The following is an 18,911-nucleotide window of genomic DNA, read 5'->3' as shown; positions in this document are numbered from 1 at the left end:
CAGTAAGGGGTTAACGGCGCCGGTAAAGGTGCCGGCGCCGTTTACCCCATACTGCCTCATTACCAGGTCCCCTCACGGGACCCGCTCTGGACATCTGGTCAGACCAGACGTCTTTTGCAGGTCCCGCGAGGGGACCAGCATGCTAACAACGGGCCCGTCATTAACGGGCCCGTTGTTAGCATGCTCCCCATTCCCATTGAGCCCTGTGGGGGCACAAATGGGAATGGGAATGGGGATGGTCCGGGTTCCCTGAATGGGGAAATATCGGGTGCTGCAAAGTCGGAATGACCCGGTATTTCCCCATTCTGGGACCACGGACCCGGACCCGAGTTTGCCTAAATAAGGGCATGGCTGCCTCCAAACTCGTAATGAGGCCCCATATGATTATAAAGCTATGAAGAATAGACAAAATACTATTAGGATGTCTGAAAAGAGTTCAAAACTCTTCACTATCGGAAGAACCTACACAACATTTGCAGCACACCGTTTGACTCCTGTTTGCTATTACTTGAACATGGCCACTATTTTTCATAGAACAAAAACAAATAATGAAATTGTGTTTTGACTCAATAGGTATTAGTGCTGATAGTACTGGCCTTTAACGCTTTAACTAATGGACACTCTTTTCAAGACGTACATTCAAATAAGTCAAACTTTTAAAAGATCATTTGAAAGCATGAGACATATGTGTGATATTGAACCTAAAAATTCTCATTTTGACAATAGGCCTCATTACGAGGAGGGCGGTAAGGGATTACCGGCACCGGTAAGGTCACCGGTGCCGGTAATCCCTTGCCGCCCTACTACGGGTTCCCTTTGCGGGTCCTCCCTTAACGCCTGGTTTTTCCAGGCATTAAGGACGGGACCCACAAAGGGACTCTGGAGCTAATAACGGTACCACAATTTGCGGTACCGTTATTAGCACCTTCCCCATTCCCATTGAGCCCTATGGGGGCTCAAATGGGAATGTGGAAGGGCCCTGATGAATGGGTAATTACCGGTCCCGCCAACCTTGGAATGGACCAGTAATTGTTCCATTCACAACAGCGGAGTCAGAACGAGTTTGGAGGCAGCCATGGCGCTAATAGCGCCATGGCTACCTCCATCTTCGTAATGAGGCCCAATATATTCCTTTTGTTTCCTATTGTATCATTATGGGTATTCAATATTTGCACCTATATTTCAAAAGAATCCTGAAATAAACATTAACAAACTTACCTTTTTTATCTTTCTTCTCTTCCTCCCCCTCACTAGCCCCTAACAAAGTGAAGATGATGCCTGTCTGAGAGTTCACTCCGACAGCTGTAACAAGCATCCGTCCAGAACCTTCCATCACATGGGTACCTAAAAATTGAAGACAGAAAGAACAATAATTAGACGGAAGAGGTACGTTGTGGCTTCAACAGTATTTGTATGCACCACATATCTTGATTGACAATGTTAAAACTTTTTCAGGAAAATGGGAGGTTCACTTTGGGTTTCATTTTAATCAATGATGATCCATTTTTAGCAATCCTTCATTAAAAATAAATGATTACCACATTGCATGTGTTCTTGTACCATCAAAAGGCAGGATGCTGCTCTCCATTGAATATCTGGGAGGGTGGGCAACACCTCCCCTCAAGCTCAGATGCTCTCACCTAGAAATCTACTGGGAACCATACTTGAAAGTGGCACATACATAACAAAGGCTCGCCTCACACCAGGGTGTTGAACAACAAAGTGCATTTGAAGCTGCTGGCTTGAGAAATTGGTGGCGTTAGAGTAGACAGAGAGAGTGTTTGCCATCTTGATTTTCTGTGGTTTTCTCTTTCCTTCCTTTCCCCTCGACTCCATGTGGGAAAAAGCACTCTGGGTATGATACAGGAAGACAAAGGTCACTTGTGACAGCAACACGGATTCAGGCCCTTACTACAGGCTTGCATGTTTCAAATCCCTTGTTGCATTTTACCTTTCCAATGAAATATTGTCCCACTAAGTATGTTACAATTTTCTGGGCCTCTGAGGAACCTTGTTTGGACTGCAGTGCATCCCAAAGTATTCAGCCACAGTGGTGAAGACAGCAGCATCCAAGGCAGATGAGAGCTCTGCTCCCACCCATTCACAAGGAACAGTGTAGGCAAACTTCTGTGGATCAATGCCTCTGATTTGGTAGTTGCGTTGGAATATCCCTCCTCACAAGATGTGAAAGAAACCCTGCAGGTACCAGCCAATCTCCCTGGAATAAGAGTGAAGATTAAAACGGACTCATATTCTTCTAGATCACCTAGAGTAGGACTCACAGCATACTGAGAATCACAAAACGGTTTGAACTTCTGTTTCTGTCACTTTAAACCCTCCTCAAACTGATTTGACCACATTCAAAGCCTTCAAACCAAACAGGACCTGTACTGCTGCCTTTGGCCTAAGCCACTGCTTGCATCCTTCAAACTGCTTTGGATCCACCGTTGTGCCAGCAGCACTCATTGCTGCTTTGGCTTAAAGAACAGCTCACTGCTGAAGATACCTTCAAACAGCTCCGTTATTGAGCCATGCATTGAACCACCAGGACCTCTGCATCACCCTTACCCAGACCTCGCTTGAACAGCTGGAAGCATAATGTCATAAACCAACTGAACCCAGTAGTACCCATATTCTCAAACTATGATATTATGATATTATATGTTATTTATATGATATGTTATTTATAACGTGCGTAATACCCAGAGGTTACTAAGCGCGGACCCAGGGATCGAACCTGTGTGGCTCTGTGTCATATTGTTTCCAAGGCGGGTATTTTTCTGCTGGGCTATCCAACGAGACAACCAGCATAACCATCAAACTGACCTTGCTGGACTTATAAAACTGTACCAATCTAATGCTGCATTGAACTGCACAGAGGTCTGCTTTGAACCCGACTTGAAGTTGACTCATCACATGGATCAACGAGACTCAACACATTCAAAGTCATTTATACCTTCACAGGCAGTACCCAGGCATTGGTAAACTGAAGAATCAGAATAGTGTACTGTTGAGAGGCTTATAACCCCTAATCCACATTTGGAAGCATAGTGACTGATAAGCCAACCTTTTGCAAACCTTCTCTGAATAAGAAATATCCTTTTCAAGTGACTGTGTTGCAATTTCTTACCTAGTCACCCCTGTTCCAGTACCCAGAGCTTGCTACAAATATATGTTTAGCATTGTCTGTGTTCTTCAGTTTTAAAGTAAAGTCAAGAAGCTAATAGACAATTGAATGACACTGTGTGTTATGGTGTATTGCCTAGCAATCCCATTGTTGATATGGAAGTTGCACTTGAAGCTTTTCCTAATCATTGGAACATGTATGGGTTGCTGGATGAGGACATTTGTAGATTTCTATTCAGCAAAAACTAGTTATGCTGACAATTTACTTTCTCCTGAGGGTGCACACAAATCTAAAGAGACCACTGCAGAGGCCTTTTGTGACCTTAGTTGGCTCACTACAAGAATGATTCTCATCTGGTTGATGAGGTGCTTCTTCCATTTGTTTCCACTTTACGTTCATTTTTTTAAAACAAAAAGGATTTTTTAGGAAAAATTGGTGAGACCCAATGGGAAAATGATTGTCTATTTGCCACGATAGATGTGGTTTCCTTATGTACCTCGATTCAACATGGGATTGGTTTGAACACATGTCAATACTATTTAAACACTAATTCTCTTAATCTTTTGAAACATACTGAAATGATATTGGTATGATCAAATTGTGTCTAACTAATAATGTTTTCTTTTTACGGGCGGTATTATAGACAACTGCAGGGGACTGCAATGTGCTCGACAATCTCTGCACCATGTGTAATTTGTGAATTTAATAATGTAGTGGTTTGAGATGTCCATAGTATGGTCAGATGGCAACATCCAATACACTTATAAGATCATATTATGGTTTGTAGATATCTGGAAGGGAACAGAGAGTGGCTAGAATTTGGAAGAATCTTAAATGCTAACACACTCAATTTCAAATTCACTCCCACAGCCGTACTAGTGTAATATTTTTTAATGTGACAGTGAAACAACAACTAGGTAAAATAGAAACTGACTTATACAGAAAGCCTACTTGGTCTAAAGACCATCTGCATGCCACCAGAAGCCATCCTAAGAGCCTTATCTGGAGTATGCAGTACAAAAAAGAAGGTGGGTGAGGCGCGCACTCCCGGTCCTGGTCAATTGAACCTGTTGCAAAAAATAAGTAGCTGGGTCACATCCCAAAATGGACAAATATTCACAGGGTTAGATCCCTTCTGCTGCAAATCAGGTACTCAGTATTAACAGGGTTAGATCCCTTGTGCAAATCAGGTACTCAGTAATAACAGGGTTAGATCCCTCAGCTGCAGTTCTGTGCTCTGTAGTTGTTCTCCTCCTAGCGCTTTCTTATCTCAAATAATCATCAGGGAGGCTGTTGAGCAGGTGTGTCTAATTAGACTCAAAGGATTCTGGTAGCTGTAGTGAAAACGTTTTTTTCTGTTCAGGTGACCAGCAACCGACACCCCTCCAAAGCACAAGTCCTTCCCAAATTTGGGGGAGGGGAGAGAACCATCTTTATGATTCTCCAAAGTGGGGCACAGTCACCCCGTGGCGCTGCCTCTGGAGCCCGGGACTCCCATAGCATTCAGTACAAAAAAGAAGGTGGGTGAGGCGCGCACTCCCGGTCCTGGTCAATTGAACCTGTTGCAAAAAATAAGTAGCTGGGTCACATCCCAAAATGGACAAATATTCACAGGGTTAGATCCCTTCTGCTGAAAATCAGGTACTCAGTATTAACAGGGTTAGATCCCTTGTGCAAATCAGGTACTCAGTAATAACAGGGTTAGATCCCTCAGCTGCAGTTCTGTGGTCTGTAGTTGTTCTCCTCCTAGCGCTTTCTTATCTCAAATAATCATCAGGGAGGCTGTTGAGCAGGTGTGTCTAATTAGACTCAAAGGATTCTGGTAGCTGTAGTGAAAACGTTTTTTTCTGTTCAGGTGACCAGCAACCGACACCCCTCCAAAGCACAAGTCCTTCCCAAATTTGGGGGAGGGGAGAGAACCATCTTTATGATTCTCCAAAGTGGGGCACAGTCACCCCGTGGCGCTGCCTCTGGAGCCCGGGACTCGCATAGCATTCAGTACAAAAAAGAAGGTGGGTGAGGCGCGCACTCCCGGTCCTGGTCAATTGAACCTGTTGCAAAAAATAAGTAGCTGGGTCACATCCCAAAATGGACAAATATTCACAGGGTTAGATCCCTTCTGCTGCAAATCAGGTACTCAGTATTAACAGGGTTAGATCCCTTGTGCAAATCAGGTACTCAGTAATAACAGGGTTAGATCCCTCAGCTGCAGTTCTGTGGTCTGTAGTTGTTCTCCTCCTAGCGCTTTCTTATCTCAAATAATCATCAGGGAGGCTGTTGAGCAGGTGTGTCTAATTAGACTCAAAGGATTCTGGTAGCTGTAGTGAAAACGTTTTTTTCTGTTCAGGTGACCTGCAACCGACACCCCTCCAAAGCACAAGTCCTTCCCAAATTTGGGGGAGGGGAGAGAACCATCTTTATGATTCTCCAAAGTGGGGCACAGTCACCCCGTGGCGCTGCCTCTGGAGCCCGGGACTCCCATAGCATTCAGTACAAAAAAGAAGGTGGGTGAGGCGCGCACTCCCCGTCCTGGTCAATTGAACCTGTTGCAAAAAATAAGTAGCTGGGTCACATCCCAAAATGGACAAATATTCACAGGGTTAGATCCCTTCTGCTGAAAATCAGGTACTCAGTATTAACAGGGTTAGATCCCTTGTGCAAATAAGGTACTCAGTAATAACAGGGTTAGATCCCTCAGCTGCAGTTCTGTGGTCTGTAGTTGTTCTCCTCCTAGCGCTTTCTTATCTCAAATAATCATCAGGGAGGCTGTTGAGCAGGTGTGTCTAATTAGACTCAAAGGATTCTGGTAGCTGTAGTGAAAACGTTTTTTTCTGTTCAGGTGACCAGCAACCGACACCCCTCCAAAGCACAAGTCCTTCCCAAATTTGGGGGAGGGGAGAGAACCATCTTTATGATTCTCCAAAGTGGGGCACAGTCACCCCGTGGCGCTGCCTCTGGAGCCCGGGACTCCCATAGCATTCAGTACAAAAAAGAAGGTGGGTGAGGCGCGCACTCCCGGTCCTGGTCAATTGAACCTGTTGCAAAAAATAAGTAGCTGGGTCACATCCCAAAATGGACAAATATTCACAGGGTTAGATCCCTTCTGCTGCAAATCAGGTACTCAGTATTAACAGGGTTAGATCCCTTGTGCAAATCAGGTACTCAGTAATAACAGGGTTAGATCCCTCAGCTGCAGTTCTGTGGTCTGTAGTTGTTCTCCTCCTAGCGCTTTCTTACCTCAAATAATCATCAGGGAGGCTGTTGAGCAGGTGTGTCTAATTAGACTCAAAGGATTCTGGTAGCTGTAGTGAAAACGTTTTTTTCTGTTCAGGTGACCAGCAACCGACACCCCTCCAAAGCACAAGTCCTTCCCAAATTTGGGGGAGGGGAGAGAACCATCTTTATTATTCTCCAAAGTGGGGCACAGTCACCCCGTGGCGCTGCCTCTGGAGCCCGGGACTCCCATAGCATTCAGTACAAAAAAGAAGGTGGGTGAGGCGCGCACTCCCGGTCCTGGTCAATTGAACCTGTTGCAAAAAATAAGTAGCTGGGTCACATCCCAAAATGGACAAATATTCACAGGGTTAGATACCTTCTGCTGCAAATCAGGTACTCAGTATTAACAGGGTTAGATCCCTTGTGCAAATCAAGTACTCAGTAATAACAGGGTTAGATCCCTCAGCTGCAGTTCTGTGGTCTGTAGTTGTTCTCCTCCTAGCGCTTTCTTATCTCAAATAATCATCAGGGAGGCTGTTGAGCAGGTGTGTCTAATGAGACTCAAAGGATTCTGGTAGCTGTAGTGAAAACGTTTTTTTCTGTTCAGGTGACCAGCAAACGACACCCCTCCAAAGCACAAGTCCTTCCCAAATTCGGGGTGGGGAGAGAACCATCTTTATGATTCTCCAAAGTGGGGCACAGTCACCCCGTGGCGCTGCCTCTGGAGCCCGGGACTCCCATAGCATTCAGTACAAAAAAGAAGGTGGGTGAGGCGCGCACTCCCGGTCCTGGTCAATTGAACCTGTTGCAAAAAATAAGTAGCTGGGTCACATCCCAAAATGGACAAATATTCACAGGGTTAGATCCCTTCTGCTGCAAATCAGGTACTCAGTATTAACAGGGTTAGATCCCTTGTGCAAATCAGGTACTCAGTAATAACAGGGTTAGATCCCTCAGCTGCAGTTCTGTGGTCTGTAGTTGTTCTCCTCCTAGCGCTTTCTTATCTCAAATAATCATCAGGGAGGCTGTTGAGCAGGTGTGTCTAATTAGACTCAAAGGATTCTGGTAGCTGTAGTGAAAACGTTTTTTTCTGTTCAGGTGACCTGCAACCGACACCCCTCCAAAGCACAAGTCCTTCCCAAATTTGGGGGAGGGGAGAGAACCATCTTTATGATTCTCCAAAGTGGGGCACAGTCACCCCGTGGCGCTGCCTCTGGAGCCCGGGACTCCCATAGCATTCAGTACAAAAAAGAAGGTGGGTGAGGCGCGCACTCCCGGTCCTGGTCAATTGAACCTGTTGCAAAAAATAAGTAGCTGGGTCACATCCCAAAATTGACAAATATTCACAGGGTTAGATCCCTTCTGCTGCAAATCAGGTACTCAGTATTAACAGGGTTAGATCCCTTGTGCAAATCAGGTACTCAGTAATAACAGGGTTAGATCCCTCAGCTGCAGTTCTGTGGTCTGTAGTTGTTCTCCTCCTAGCGCTTTCTTATCTCAAATAATCATCAGGGAGGCTGTTGAGCAGGTGTGTCTAATTAGACTCAAAGGATTCTGGTAGCTGTAGTGAGAACGTTTTTTTCTGTTCAGGTGACCTGCAACCGACACCCCTCCAAAGCACAAGTCCTTCCCAAATTTGGGGGAGGGGAGAGAACCATCTTTATGATTCTCCAAAGTGGGGCACAGTCACCCCGTGGCGCTGCCTCTGGAGCCCGGGACTCCCATAGCATTCAGTACAAAAAAGAAGGTGGGTGAGGCGCGCACCCCCGGTCCTGGTCAATTGAACCTGTTGCAAAAAATAAGTAGCTGGGTCACATCCCAAAATGGACAAATATTCACAGGGTTAGATCCCTTCTGCTGCAAATCAGGTACTCAGTATTAACAGGGTTAGATCCCTTGTGCAAATCAGGTACTCAGTAATAACAGGGTTAGATCCCTCAGCTGCAGTTCTGTGGTCTGTAGTTGTTCTCCTCCTAGCGCTTTCTTATCTCAAATAATCATCAGGGAGGCTGTTGAGCAGGTGTGTCTAATTAGACTCAAAGGATTCTGGTAGCTGTAGTGAAAACGTTTTTTTCTGTTCAGGTGACCAGCAACCGACACCCCTCCAAAGCACAAGTCCTTCCCAAATTTGGGGGAGGGGAGAGAACCATCTTTATGATTCTCCAAAGTGGGGCACAGTCACCCTGTGGCGCTGCCTCTGGAGCCCGGGACTCCCATAGCATTCAGTACAAAAAAGAAGGTGGGTGAGGCGCGCACTCCCGGTCCTGGTCAATTGAACCTGTTGCAAAAAATAAGTAGCTGGGTCACATCCCAAAATGGACAAATATTCACAGGGTTAGATCCCTTCTGCTGCAAATGAGGTACTCAGTATTAACAGGGTTAGATCCCTTGTGCAAATCAGGTACTCAGTAATAACAGGGTTAGATCCCTCAGCTGCAGTTCTGTGGTCTGTAGTTGTTCTCCTCCTAGCGCTTTCTTATCTCAAATAATCATCAGGGAGGCTGTTGAGCAGGTGTGTCTAATTAGACTCAAAGGATTCTGGTAGCTGTAATGAAAACGTTTTTTTCTGTTCAGGTGACCAGCAACCGACACCCCTCCAAAGCACAAGTCCTTCCCAAATTTGGGGGAGGGGAGAGAACCATCTTTATGATTCTCCAAAGTGGGGCACAGTCACCCCGTGGCGCTGCCTCTGGAGCCCGGGACTCCCATAGCATTCAGTACAAAAAAGAAGGTGGGTGAGGCGCGCACTCCCGGTCCTGGTCAATTGAACCTGTTGCAAATAATAAGTAGCTGGGTCACATCCCAAAATGGACAAATATTCACAGGGTTAGATCCCTTCTGCTGCAAATCAGGTACTCAGTATTAACAGGGTTAGATCCCTTATCTGGAGTATGCCATATGGTGAATTTTTGAGACTGTGGAGAAACTGCTCGGCTGCACATTTATTTGATACACAAAGCACAATTACTGCTGAGGGATTCATGGATCAGGCGTACCCCAAGAAAGTTATAGAATGCACATAATTCAAAGTACGAAATATGCAAAGGAAGGCTCTCATCCTACCAGAAATCAGGCAGCAGAATCCAACAAACAGGTGGATGAGTTGAGGTTTGTAATTACCTTTGATAAACATTCTACGAGTTTCAGAACCATCATGAACTGCCATTGGCATGTCCTTAAGTGGACAATAATCTGGTGAAAGTTCTGACCAAAAACCATAGCATTACTTACAGAGGATCCAGCTCATGTAATAATTTGCTGCTTTCTAGTTTCATGCAAAATGATCAAAACAACTCATTGGGGTGTATGGGATGGAAGCCTGTGGTTTAGGCTTCCACAAATGCACCAAATGCAATGCGTGCCAATATGCTCTTTCCTGCATTATGTATGAGCATCACGTGTTAAAACATACAGCAAAAATCAACCACAAATTGTCATGCAACACTACATTTGTGGTATATGTTCTTGTATGTGCATGCAACAAATCGTATGTTGGCAGCACAGTATGTAAATTAAACCTGTGGATATTGCAACACATCCGTGCTATCAAAAACAATGACCAGTCATATACGATGGTTAAATATTTTAGAGGAGCGATTTGGCTGGTTTCACGTTTTTTGGGTTACAGAGTATACCTCAGTCAATCAGAGGTGGGAATCGAGAATTGTTATTGTGGCAGCAGGAAAATAGAGCAATCCTTGATCTTGAAATCCAATTTCCCTGTGAACACAATATAGATGCAGATTTATATACAGCTTCCTATTACTCATTGCTGGGATAGATTACCGCATGTCAGCATATGTCAATCTCATGAACCCTCAAATAATGACTAGATTGCAATGATTAAGAGATGGGTGGCAAAAGCTAGTTAGATTCATATCTGGCTATATAGTGCAAGTATTAAATATGGGAAATGCATTTACTAAGATATATATGTTACATGATTCCTCTGTTTTCTTGGCTTCTTTTTGTCATCTCTTTTCCCCACCTTTTTCTGACCTCTTTTTTTCCATTAGGTTATTTTGAGTCACCATGAATCAAGCAATGATGGATTGACTTTATTGAGTTTTTTATGTGTTGAGTGATTTTTAATGAGGTTTGTATGTACAGTTATATTTGATTTGTTTCTGTACATTGAAATGTTAGAAACTGTGTATGGGTGTTTCATATGTGAATATGTTATATGTGAGCATGTTTGGATTTGTGGTTTGGCCTGAACTAATCGTTTGTGAATTTCCACTCGATGCTAAATTTCTGCTTTAAGTGTGCTAGGTGTGTGAGGTGTTAGGTTCTACCATCTCTAGCTCCTGGGTCGCTGCAGGTGATCAATCTGTCACAACCCGATGATACCTTTTGGTACTCTAGATGTCGATGTACTATTACAATCTACCTAATGATAAGCACTATGCACTTTGATACTTTTTGGTACTTTACATTTTGAAAAACTATTGCAATCTGCCTCACGATAAGCACAATGCAACTTAACGCTTCATGCACTTTATCTACTTGACACTGTACACTTTAGGTAATGCCTCGGCTGGTTGATACTGTCCGTATACATTAATGTCTTATAGTTCATCATGTATCGTGCAATTTGTATTGTAACTTGAACATCTAATGCAATATACAGCAGCACGAGAATGCTTTTCAAGACATTGAGCCTCAATACAAGTATGCCAGTCTGGTAACAATGGTGCCGGAAAGCTACCGGCACTGTTGTTACCAGACCGGCACACTCCGAGTCCTGCGGGCAGGTGCCGTCCATGGAATGGCACCCGCTCGCGTACTTTGACTGTGACGGTGCTTCTGTCCTCCCCATTCCCATTGAGTCCTATGGGACTGGAATGAGAATGGGGAGTAATTTTTGCAGTGCCTGGCTATGGGGAATTACCGGGACTGCCAGGGGTGTAATGCCTGGGTAATTCCCCATTGCCAGGCGCTGGATAAAAATGACTCTGGCAGCAGCCGTGCTGTTTTTACAGCACGGCTAACGCCAGGGTCATAATGAGGCCCATTATGTCATTCCAAGTTTCCAGCAGTATGCACTTTATTTGAGATTTTTCAACGGGTTTTTCTAAACATTGAATTTGTAACACTGGCATTTCTGATGTGCATTGTAATGTGTTTTTTTAATGTATGTGCAATAGAATGAGGCAGCAATGTTAATAAATATATAAATACCAGGGGTTTAAAATTGCCGTGGTACGCTTTTTTGCACTGAGCAAGGTATAAAAGATTGTTCCACCCACAATTTGCGGATGCAGCAGGTTCCATTGATGTATATTCAACAAGTGTCAACATGGCCAACAGATTACAATCTTTGATGTCCTGGGTGTTAGTCTTAGCATTGCACAGTAGTGGCACGAGTTATGGTTGCTTAGCTTACCATAACTGGCAAATTTCTGAGGTTTTTCTGTTTTACTTGTAACCATAACATCCCTTTAACAATGTTTTTTATTGAATTTTTATTGAACTTTATAGGTTTTTATTAGTGCAACTTCACCATAATGTCCCATTAACTAAGTATTTTCATTGATTTTCATAGGTTTTTATTAGTGTAACTTAACCATAACGTCCCTTTAACAACATTTTTTCATTGAATATATATATCCAGTGAAAAAAACATTGTTAAAGGGACATTATGGTTAAGTTGCACTAATAAAAACCAATGAAATTCAGTAAAAAAACATTTTTAAAGGGACGTTATGGTTCCAAGTAAAACCAAAACCCCCCAGAAATGTGCCAGTTATGGTAAGGTAAGCAAACACCACCGCCGTGCACTGCTAAGACTAACACCAAGGTTATCAAAGATGACATCACAAATGTCATTGATGACATCACTGATGACATCACATCTCTGGGCCACTTGTTTTTGTTCACTGACATCTAAGCCAGGTGGTTTTGTTCAATGACAGTCAAAATATGCACAATGAAAAGGTGCTATATATCTAGACGTTATTCTTCTTGTATGTTCAGCTAATGGTGCACATATATGGGGCAATATATGGGGCAATATATATATACCAAAATCTGGCTCCACAAGGTCAATGGAGAGTGCGGGATCATGTTGTAATTTGTATTATTCATTTTTGTGTTAATTTACAGTTGTCCACTATAAAATATCCGATATGTAACTTTTTTGGGTGCAGTTCGCTAGTTCGGATCTATGGGACCGTTTGATACTTTTGCCTGTAATAAAACGTTATTTTCCTTGCAAACGGTGCATTGATTATTCAGCCAATTTGGGAGTGTTTTTATCATTCAGGTTTTAAGTCATTCACCCTACACAATGAAAGAAACTACAACAATGTTATCTAAAAAGATATTTATTTGTAGAAAAGGGGACAAATGCGTGGCTTTTCAGCCTTTAGGGTCCCAAAGGTGGTCCATGGTGGCTGGACCTCACAAGCATACCTGCACTTGTTGGTGATCCAGGTGGCAAGTTGTCATCAATTTGGGTTTGAGATGAACTGCCATATGGATCGATCTAGCGGTCGAGCAGTGCAACTCTATCAGTTTAATGGTCAAGCTTGGGTCGATGTCACAGATGCTGGTGGCTTGATGCAATGTTTGAGACATGGCTGTTCAAAGACTTCCACAGAAGTGAACTTCTTGTTGAACTGGAGCAGGTGATGTGCTCTACTGGAGCAAGGCAGCAGCAAACTAGTTTGATGCAGCAACACAATGGTTTGACGATAGAATAACGTGCCAAAGGCAGCAATGCAGATACTGATGATTGAAAGGAACTCAAACATTGTCAAGTCAGGTTTGAAGATCGTTTATATCAGCAGAATGCAGAAATCGGGTTGCATGGACTTCTTCTGGTGCTGTGACTCCATCCCAATGCAGGTGCTCATGGACAACAGTAGTCCTTTTACTTTTCGCTCACAGTCAGGTAGGCTAGCTGGAACCTGCAGGAGTCCTTCACCACAAGTGGCAATCCTGAGTACCAATGCAGCTGACAGAGAGTACAGGTCTTGGCCCAACAACAGTCACAAGCAATGTTCTCTGGCAATGGCTCCGGGACATATCTAGCCTCTGCCTTCACCTTTGAACTACAGTACACTTGAAAGGACTTCTCTCCCAACAGGGACCAAACTAATTATTTTGTTCTTATTCATATGTCTAAAAGAATTAAAGGAAGCGTGGGAGACCCCTTCCTTACAAAGGCAAAAGGCCACCTGAATGAAAGCAAGCAAGTCAATTTAACACACAGCTTTTGCCTTCTTTCATAAAGGCCAAAGTGCTTTGCACTGCAGGAAGTGGAGGAGGCAAGAATGGAAGAGAAGCCCACAGAAAACCAAGATAGTGGAACCCTTCCTCCAGTCCCTTCTGTTTTGTCTAACTGTCCTACCCCTACCCCTATTTATTTGAATCAGTGTAATTGTTTAAAAACAGATAGTACCATCTGAGAGTCAGGGGGAGGGCATTTTCACAGTGAAATAGTGGTCAACGAGATAGGTGTGATTTATATACTTTTTAAGCAAGTGAATGGATGGTAGGATTGAATGTATGTGAGTTGAATTATGAGAAATGTTTTTGATATATGTTTTATGAATTGACATTTTATATTTGTGTATGATAAAATGTAATTTGAATCTAAAGAGTGATATTTATTGTTATTTGTAAAAAGATAAATGTGGAATATGCACCATTCCCTATCCTACTTGTCCATTTGTGTGATTTACTACCCCTATCCATTTCCAAGCATGCCGTTCATTTGCTCTTTGGTATAAAACAACCTGGTGTGAGACTGGTATTTTTGTTTTGGGTTTGGGACTGTGAAGCATGGTTCCCAGGAGTCATCCTGCTGAGAATTTCCTCAGTGTTATCTATACTCCAAAGGATCAAAAACTTTCCTGCCTATTGTCATGCCTGCTGAGCAGAGGCGGGCAGTTTGGCTAGAATCCACATAGCTTTTGGATGGCATGATCAAACAGTGTTGACATGAATATCATACACATACGATTTGGATTGAATAATGGTGTGCACTAGCAGACACACACCAAAACACAGATAAGTGTTATGATCAGAGATTCCCCTGCCACAAGACAAATAGTTCAGCACTATTATATGGTTTTGGGTCAGAGGTGCAGATTTAAATGCAAACTTTGACTCCAATGGCTTTGCTGTCATATAAACTGTCAAACAGGGCAACTGCAACCTTTGAACCTGCTGTGTTCCACTGAAAAGCAGGTGCTTCAGATCACGAAACTGATGCATTAGGGCACAGGTGCACATTATGTGGTTAACATGGAGCATTCTAAAGAGGGGTCTGAGGTGAATAAACGGCCTCATTTTATTATTGTCAATTCTTCATAGGGTGCCTTCAATAGCTAGGTCTCTCCTGTGCCAGAGGGGCTGATTGGTTTTCCATTGCATTCTTGTGTGTGGAAGTGCTGGAATCAATGTTTTTTAATATTCTGGACAGTCTTTCACACAGCACATTTAAATTCTATACCACTAACAGAAAGACGTTTCCAATTGTGTATGGAACCCTAGATGTATTACACAAGGCAATGCATGCCTTGTTTTCCTTTCTCAGGTGAGCAGGGAATGGGCCACTGAATATGGTGTACTTTTCTAATGTGGGCGACCATGTAAGCGGGCTGGCAAGCTGATGTACTTTTTTCCCTTTCAGGGGCTGAGTGAGCGGTCAGATGGCCTGATGGCCGGGATCCATTTTGCCCACATTCACGCCATTCACACCTGCATTTTCAAGGGCGGGTTTAACCCTACTTCTCCAATTGTAACCCAGTTTGAGTTCGAGGCTTTCTAAAATGCCAGCATGGCATGGCTATTCTAAATTGAGGAATGTGGATATACATACTTAACATTGAAATGCTATTTCTTGCAAATGTTCTGTATTGATTTATATACCTCTACCTTTCATCATTGTGGACTGCTGTTGTTTACCACTGCACCAACCCTATACAGAGTAGCAGCAATGCATGTTGCACGTCTGTGTAGACATCTGTTCAAGAAATGAGGTCAACATTTGGAAAGCACATTATATAATGTAGCACTGTCGTTGGATTTCATTCTCGTAGACATTGGCCATCAAATTAGACCTGTTCTGTAAAAACCTGCGTGTTAATTATTCCTATAAATCAGAGAGCCCGAGCACTCTGCTGCAGCATGCTTACATTTTTCATCAAGCCTCCATGATTCTGTGATTTTCAGGTTGGGTGATTCGCTTTTAAGGATTTGACTGTCTAAAGAGCCCAGACTGGAAAATGCACTGGCAGGGACCTCGACCTATCGGATCGCTCTCTTCCCTCAGGCAACGGATGACCTGATTTTCTCTATCTTTATTTTTCTAATAGAAAAGTGAAATTGTAATTTTCCTGAAGCATTCCTTTTGCATTGCTTTCCGTGCCGAGAAGGTTCCTCCATTTTCCGGCACCGTGTTCTTTGTAGAAATGGCTTAGTTGCTTCTTTTTAAAAACGACCCACCTCACGGCAGTACACATGTAGGTCGATGGCTCCCTAAAGTGTTGACCCACTTAATTCTGATGTCTATTTGTCCAGTATTCCTTACTAGTTAGGTGGAACACTGCATTACAATCTGCGATATGTTTATAATGCAGGTGTTTTTATAAAAAAAAAAAAAAAACTAGAGTAGATGAAAAAGTCTGAACTGCTTACAAAGTTCACTAATTGTAATGGGCACAGTCGTTGTCTTGTGTTCTGTTTACGTTTGGTACGTATTCTGCAAACCCATCAGTATTACATTTACATAACGTTAGACACTGTGGGCCTCATTCAATGACGTGTTTTATAATGGCACAATCCCATAGGAAAACGTTCTGTGATTCGGGCCCTATAGAACTTGACTTCAATATCTTTTCTTTTCCCCTGATATTATTTCCTGGCCCTGTCCTACCCTTTCCGAAATGACTAAGGTTCCAGTCCGTAACTGTTACGTATGGTACCTCTAGCGTGTTGCTGCAAAGCAATACCATTCGCCATAATTCAGAAATGACTAAGGTTCCGGTCCGTAACTGTTACGTATGGTACCTCTAGCGTGTTGCTGCAAAGAAATACCATTCGCCATAATTCAGAAATGACTAAGGTTCCGGTCCGTAACTGTTACGTATGGTACCTCTAGCGTGTTGCTGCAAAGAAATACCATTCGCCATAATTCAGAAATGACTAAGGTTCCGGTCCGTAACTGTTACGTATGGTACCTCTAGCGTGTTGCTGCAAAGAAATACCATTCGCCATAATTCAGAAATGACTAAGGTTCCGGTCCGTAACTGTTACGTATGGTACCTCTAGCGTGTTGCTGCAAAGCAATACCATTCGCCATAATTCAGAAATGACTAAGGTTCCGTTCCGTAACTGTTACGTATGGTACCTCTAGGGTGTTGCTGCAAAGCAATACCATTCGCCATAATTCAGAAATGACTAAGGTTCCGGTCCTAACTGTTACGTATGGTACCTCTAGCGTGTTGCTGCAAAGAAATACCATTCGCCATAATTCAGATAATTCAATGTGGCGAGACTAACAATCTATCCCCAATAAAAACAAAATGGGTGCTTAGATGAACAATGAATGAGTACTGTAAACAAGTGTCGGATGGAATAATATTGTTAACAAAGAAATGCAACAAAGAAGCTACAATAGACGGGTTATCAGCAGGGTTCTTTATTTTTGCAGCGAGTTTTGTTAGTCATCGGTGTCTATTGTAAAGGCTGCCTTTGTGTCATTGTGTCTTCTGCAGAGATCTGTGGGTAATCCTGCGTCGCATGTTTGATTTCTGGTTTAGCTTTATGATGGTATATGATGTGCATCAATATAAGCAACGTGTCAACAAAAACAGGAGATATTTGAGAATATTGCCTGTTATAGTGTCCAGCATGCTCATGGCTTTTAACACGTATAAAAAGAAACACCTGCTTATGAGTGGAGGTGTCACACTAAGTATGAACGAGCATTCCGTGTGTGGATAATTATATGTGACGATATATCCTCTTGGAATTGCAGAATTTGTCCAATAGAATGGCAAACCTCTTTCCAGAAATGCCCCACATTGAGACATGTGAATGTTATGTGTGTAAGCACATTTTTATTCAATTCATAATGACAATTAGTGTAGGAATCTCACGCAGTATTACCTAATTCAAATGTGGTACAGTCCACAATCATATTAGGAAGGAGAAGTCTGTCTGGGGGTTAGGAGAGGGTGTGATGTGAATATGGAAATGGGCGGTCTCACACAAGTAATACATTAACATAGGGCAACCACTCTCTAACAAGTTGTTTGAGAACAAAGGCAAATGGTGGAGAAAACATTATTGCAAGTATGCCAGTGCAGAGAGAGACAGTAGATGGGCAAAGGATGTTGGATAGTGTAACAAGCATTAAGTGTGGTTAAGTGAAGCCGGTCACAACCCGATTTTCCGAGGAGGGCTACAGGGGGGTGATATGCCTGTCGGAGGTGGTGAAGGAGGAGATTAGAGAGAATAAGGTGGGGTAGCAGGAGTGGGAAGGAAGTTGATAAGAGAAGGCAGGTGTCGATCAAAGAGGAGGAGATTGGGTTGAGGGCCCTGAGCCATGATAGTGCCATTGTGATAGACATTAATGATGCACGTCAAGGATGAGAAGCCAGCCAATAGACCATTAATGGGTGAGGAAGCGGAAGGAGAGAGTGTGGAAATCCAACATGGAGTCCATACATCAGGAGAGGGGACAAAAAGAGGATATCAGTGACAATCTGTCTGGAAGTGGTGCTGACATAGGTGGCTGCGATAGGTAATCCAGGATAGGTAATCCAGGATTTGAAGAAAGGAGATCTTTTTTAACTTTTCCCTTTCAGGCTTAGTAAGAGAAGGAGGATAAGTGATAGAGTAGCAGTTAGAGTAGATAGGGGAGGTGGATAAAGCCATAGAGGAAGGTAAAAGGGGAAAAAATGGACAGAAATAGATACTGCACGTGCATGCGACAACACACCAGGCGGTCTAGCGGCTGGGTTTGTAGACAATTTAAGGCACACCCAAAATTGAATTTGCCATAATGCACTATAGTAGCTCAAAATGGGGATGCGACAATTTAAAAACACAGCTAGAATTGAATCTGCCACAAAGTGCTAAAATAAAACAAAATTGAGATGCAACAATTTGAAAGCACACATTGGGCCTCAATACGAGGCTGGCGGAATGGGTTTACTGGCACTGGTAATGGTGCCGGTGCCGGTAAACCCATTCCGCCCTATTACGAGGTTCCCTTGCGGGACCCGCACAGAACGTCTGATCAGACCAGACGTCCTTTGCGGATCCCGCAAGGGGTTCCAAGGAGCTAATAACGGGCCTGTTATTAACGGGTCAGTTATTAGCTCTATCCCCATTCCCATTGAGCCCTATGGGGGCTCAAATGGGAATGGCGATTGGTTTTGTGAATGAGGAATTACCTTTAATTCCTCATTCACAGAACCCAGACCCAGACACGATTTTGGAGGCAGCCATGGTGCTAATAGCACCATGGCTGCCTCCAAACTCGTAATGAGGCCCACAGAATTGACTTTGCCACAAAGCACTAAAATAGCACAAAATGGGGATGCAACAA

At 43.3% G+C, this 18,911-nt stretch overlaps 1 protein-coding gene across 17 annotated transcripts in view; it reads right to left on the bottom strand.

Annotated features, from left to right (window-relative positions):
• The window catches only part of ATP2B2 (ATPase plasma membrane Ca2+ transporting 2), a 2,164,916-nt gene that overhangs the window by 788,910 nt on the left and 1,357,095 nt on the right, over window positions 1-18,911 (bottom strand). For all 17 annotated transcript variants that reach the window (XM_069643898.1, XM_069643899.1, XM_069643906.1 and 14 more), the window contains one exon: window positions 1,219-1,344. In XM_069643898.1, the coding sequence (XP_069499999.1) occupies window positions 1,219-1,344 (126 nt within the window). The remainder of the gene's footprint in view (window positions 1-1,218; window positions 1,345-18,911) is intronic.

The sequence above is a fragment of the Ambystoma mexicanum genome, chromosome 2p, assembly GCF_040938575.1.
Source record: "Ambystoma mexicanum isolate Mex_15411 chromosome 2p, UKY_AmexF1_1, whole genome shotgun sequence".
Classification (NCBI taxonomy): Eukaryota; Metazoa; Chordata; class Amphibia; order Caudata; family Ambystomatidae; genus Ambystoma; species Ambystoma mexicanum.
This window is presented reverse-complemented; position numbering and strand designations above follow the sequence as displayed.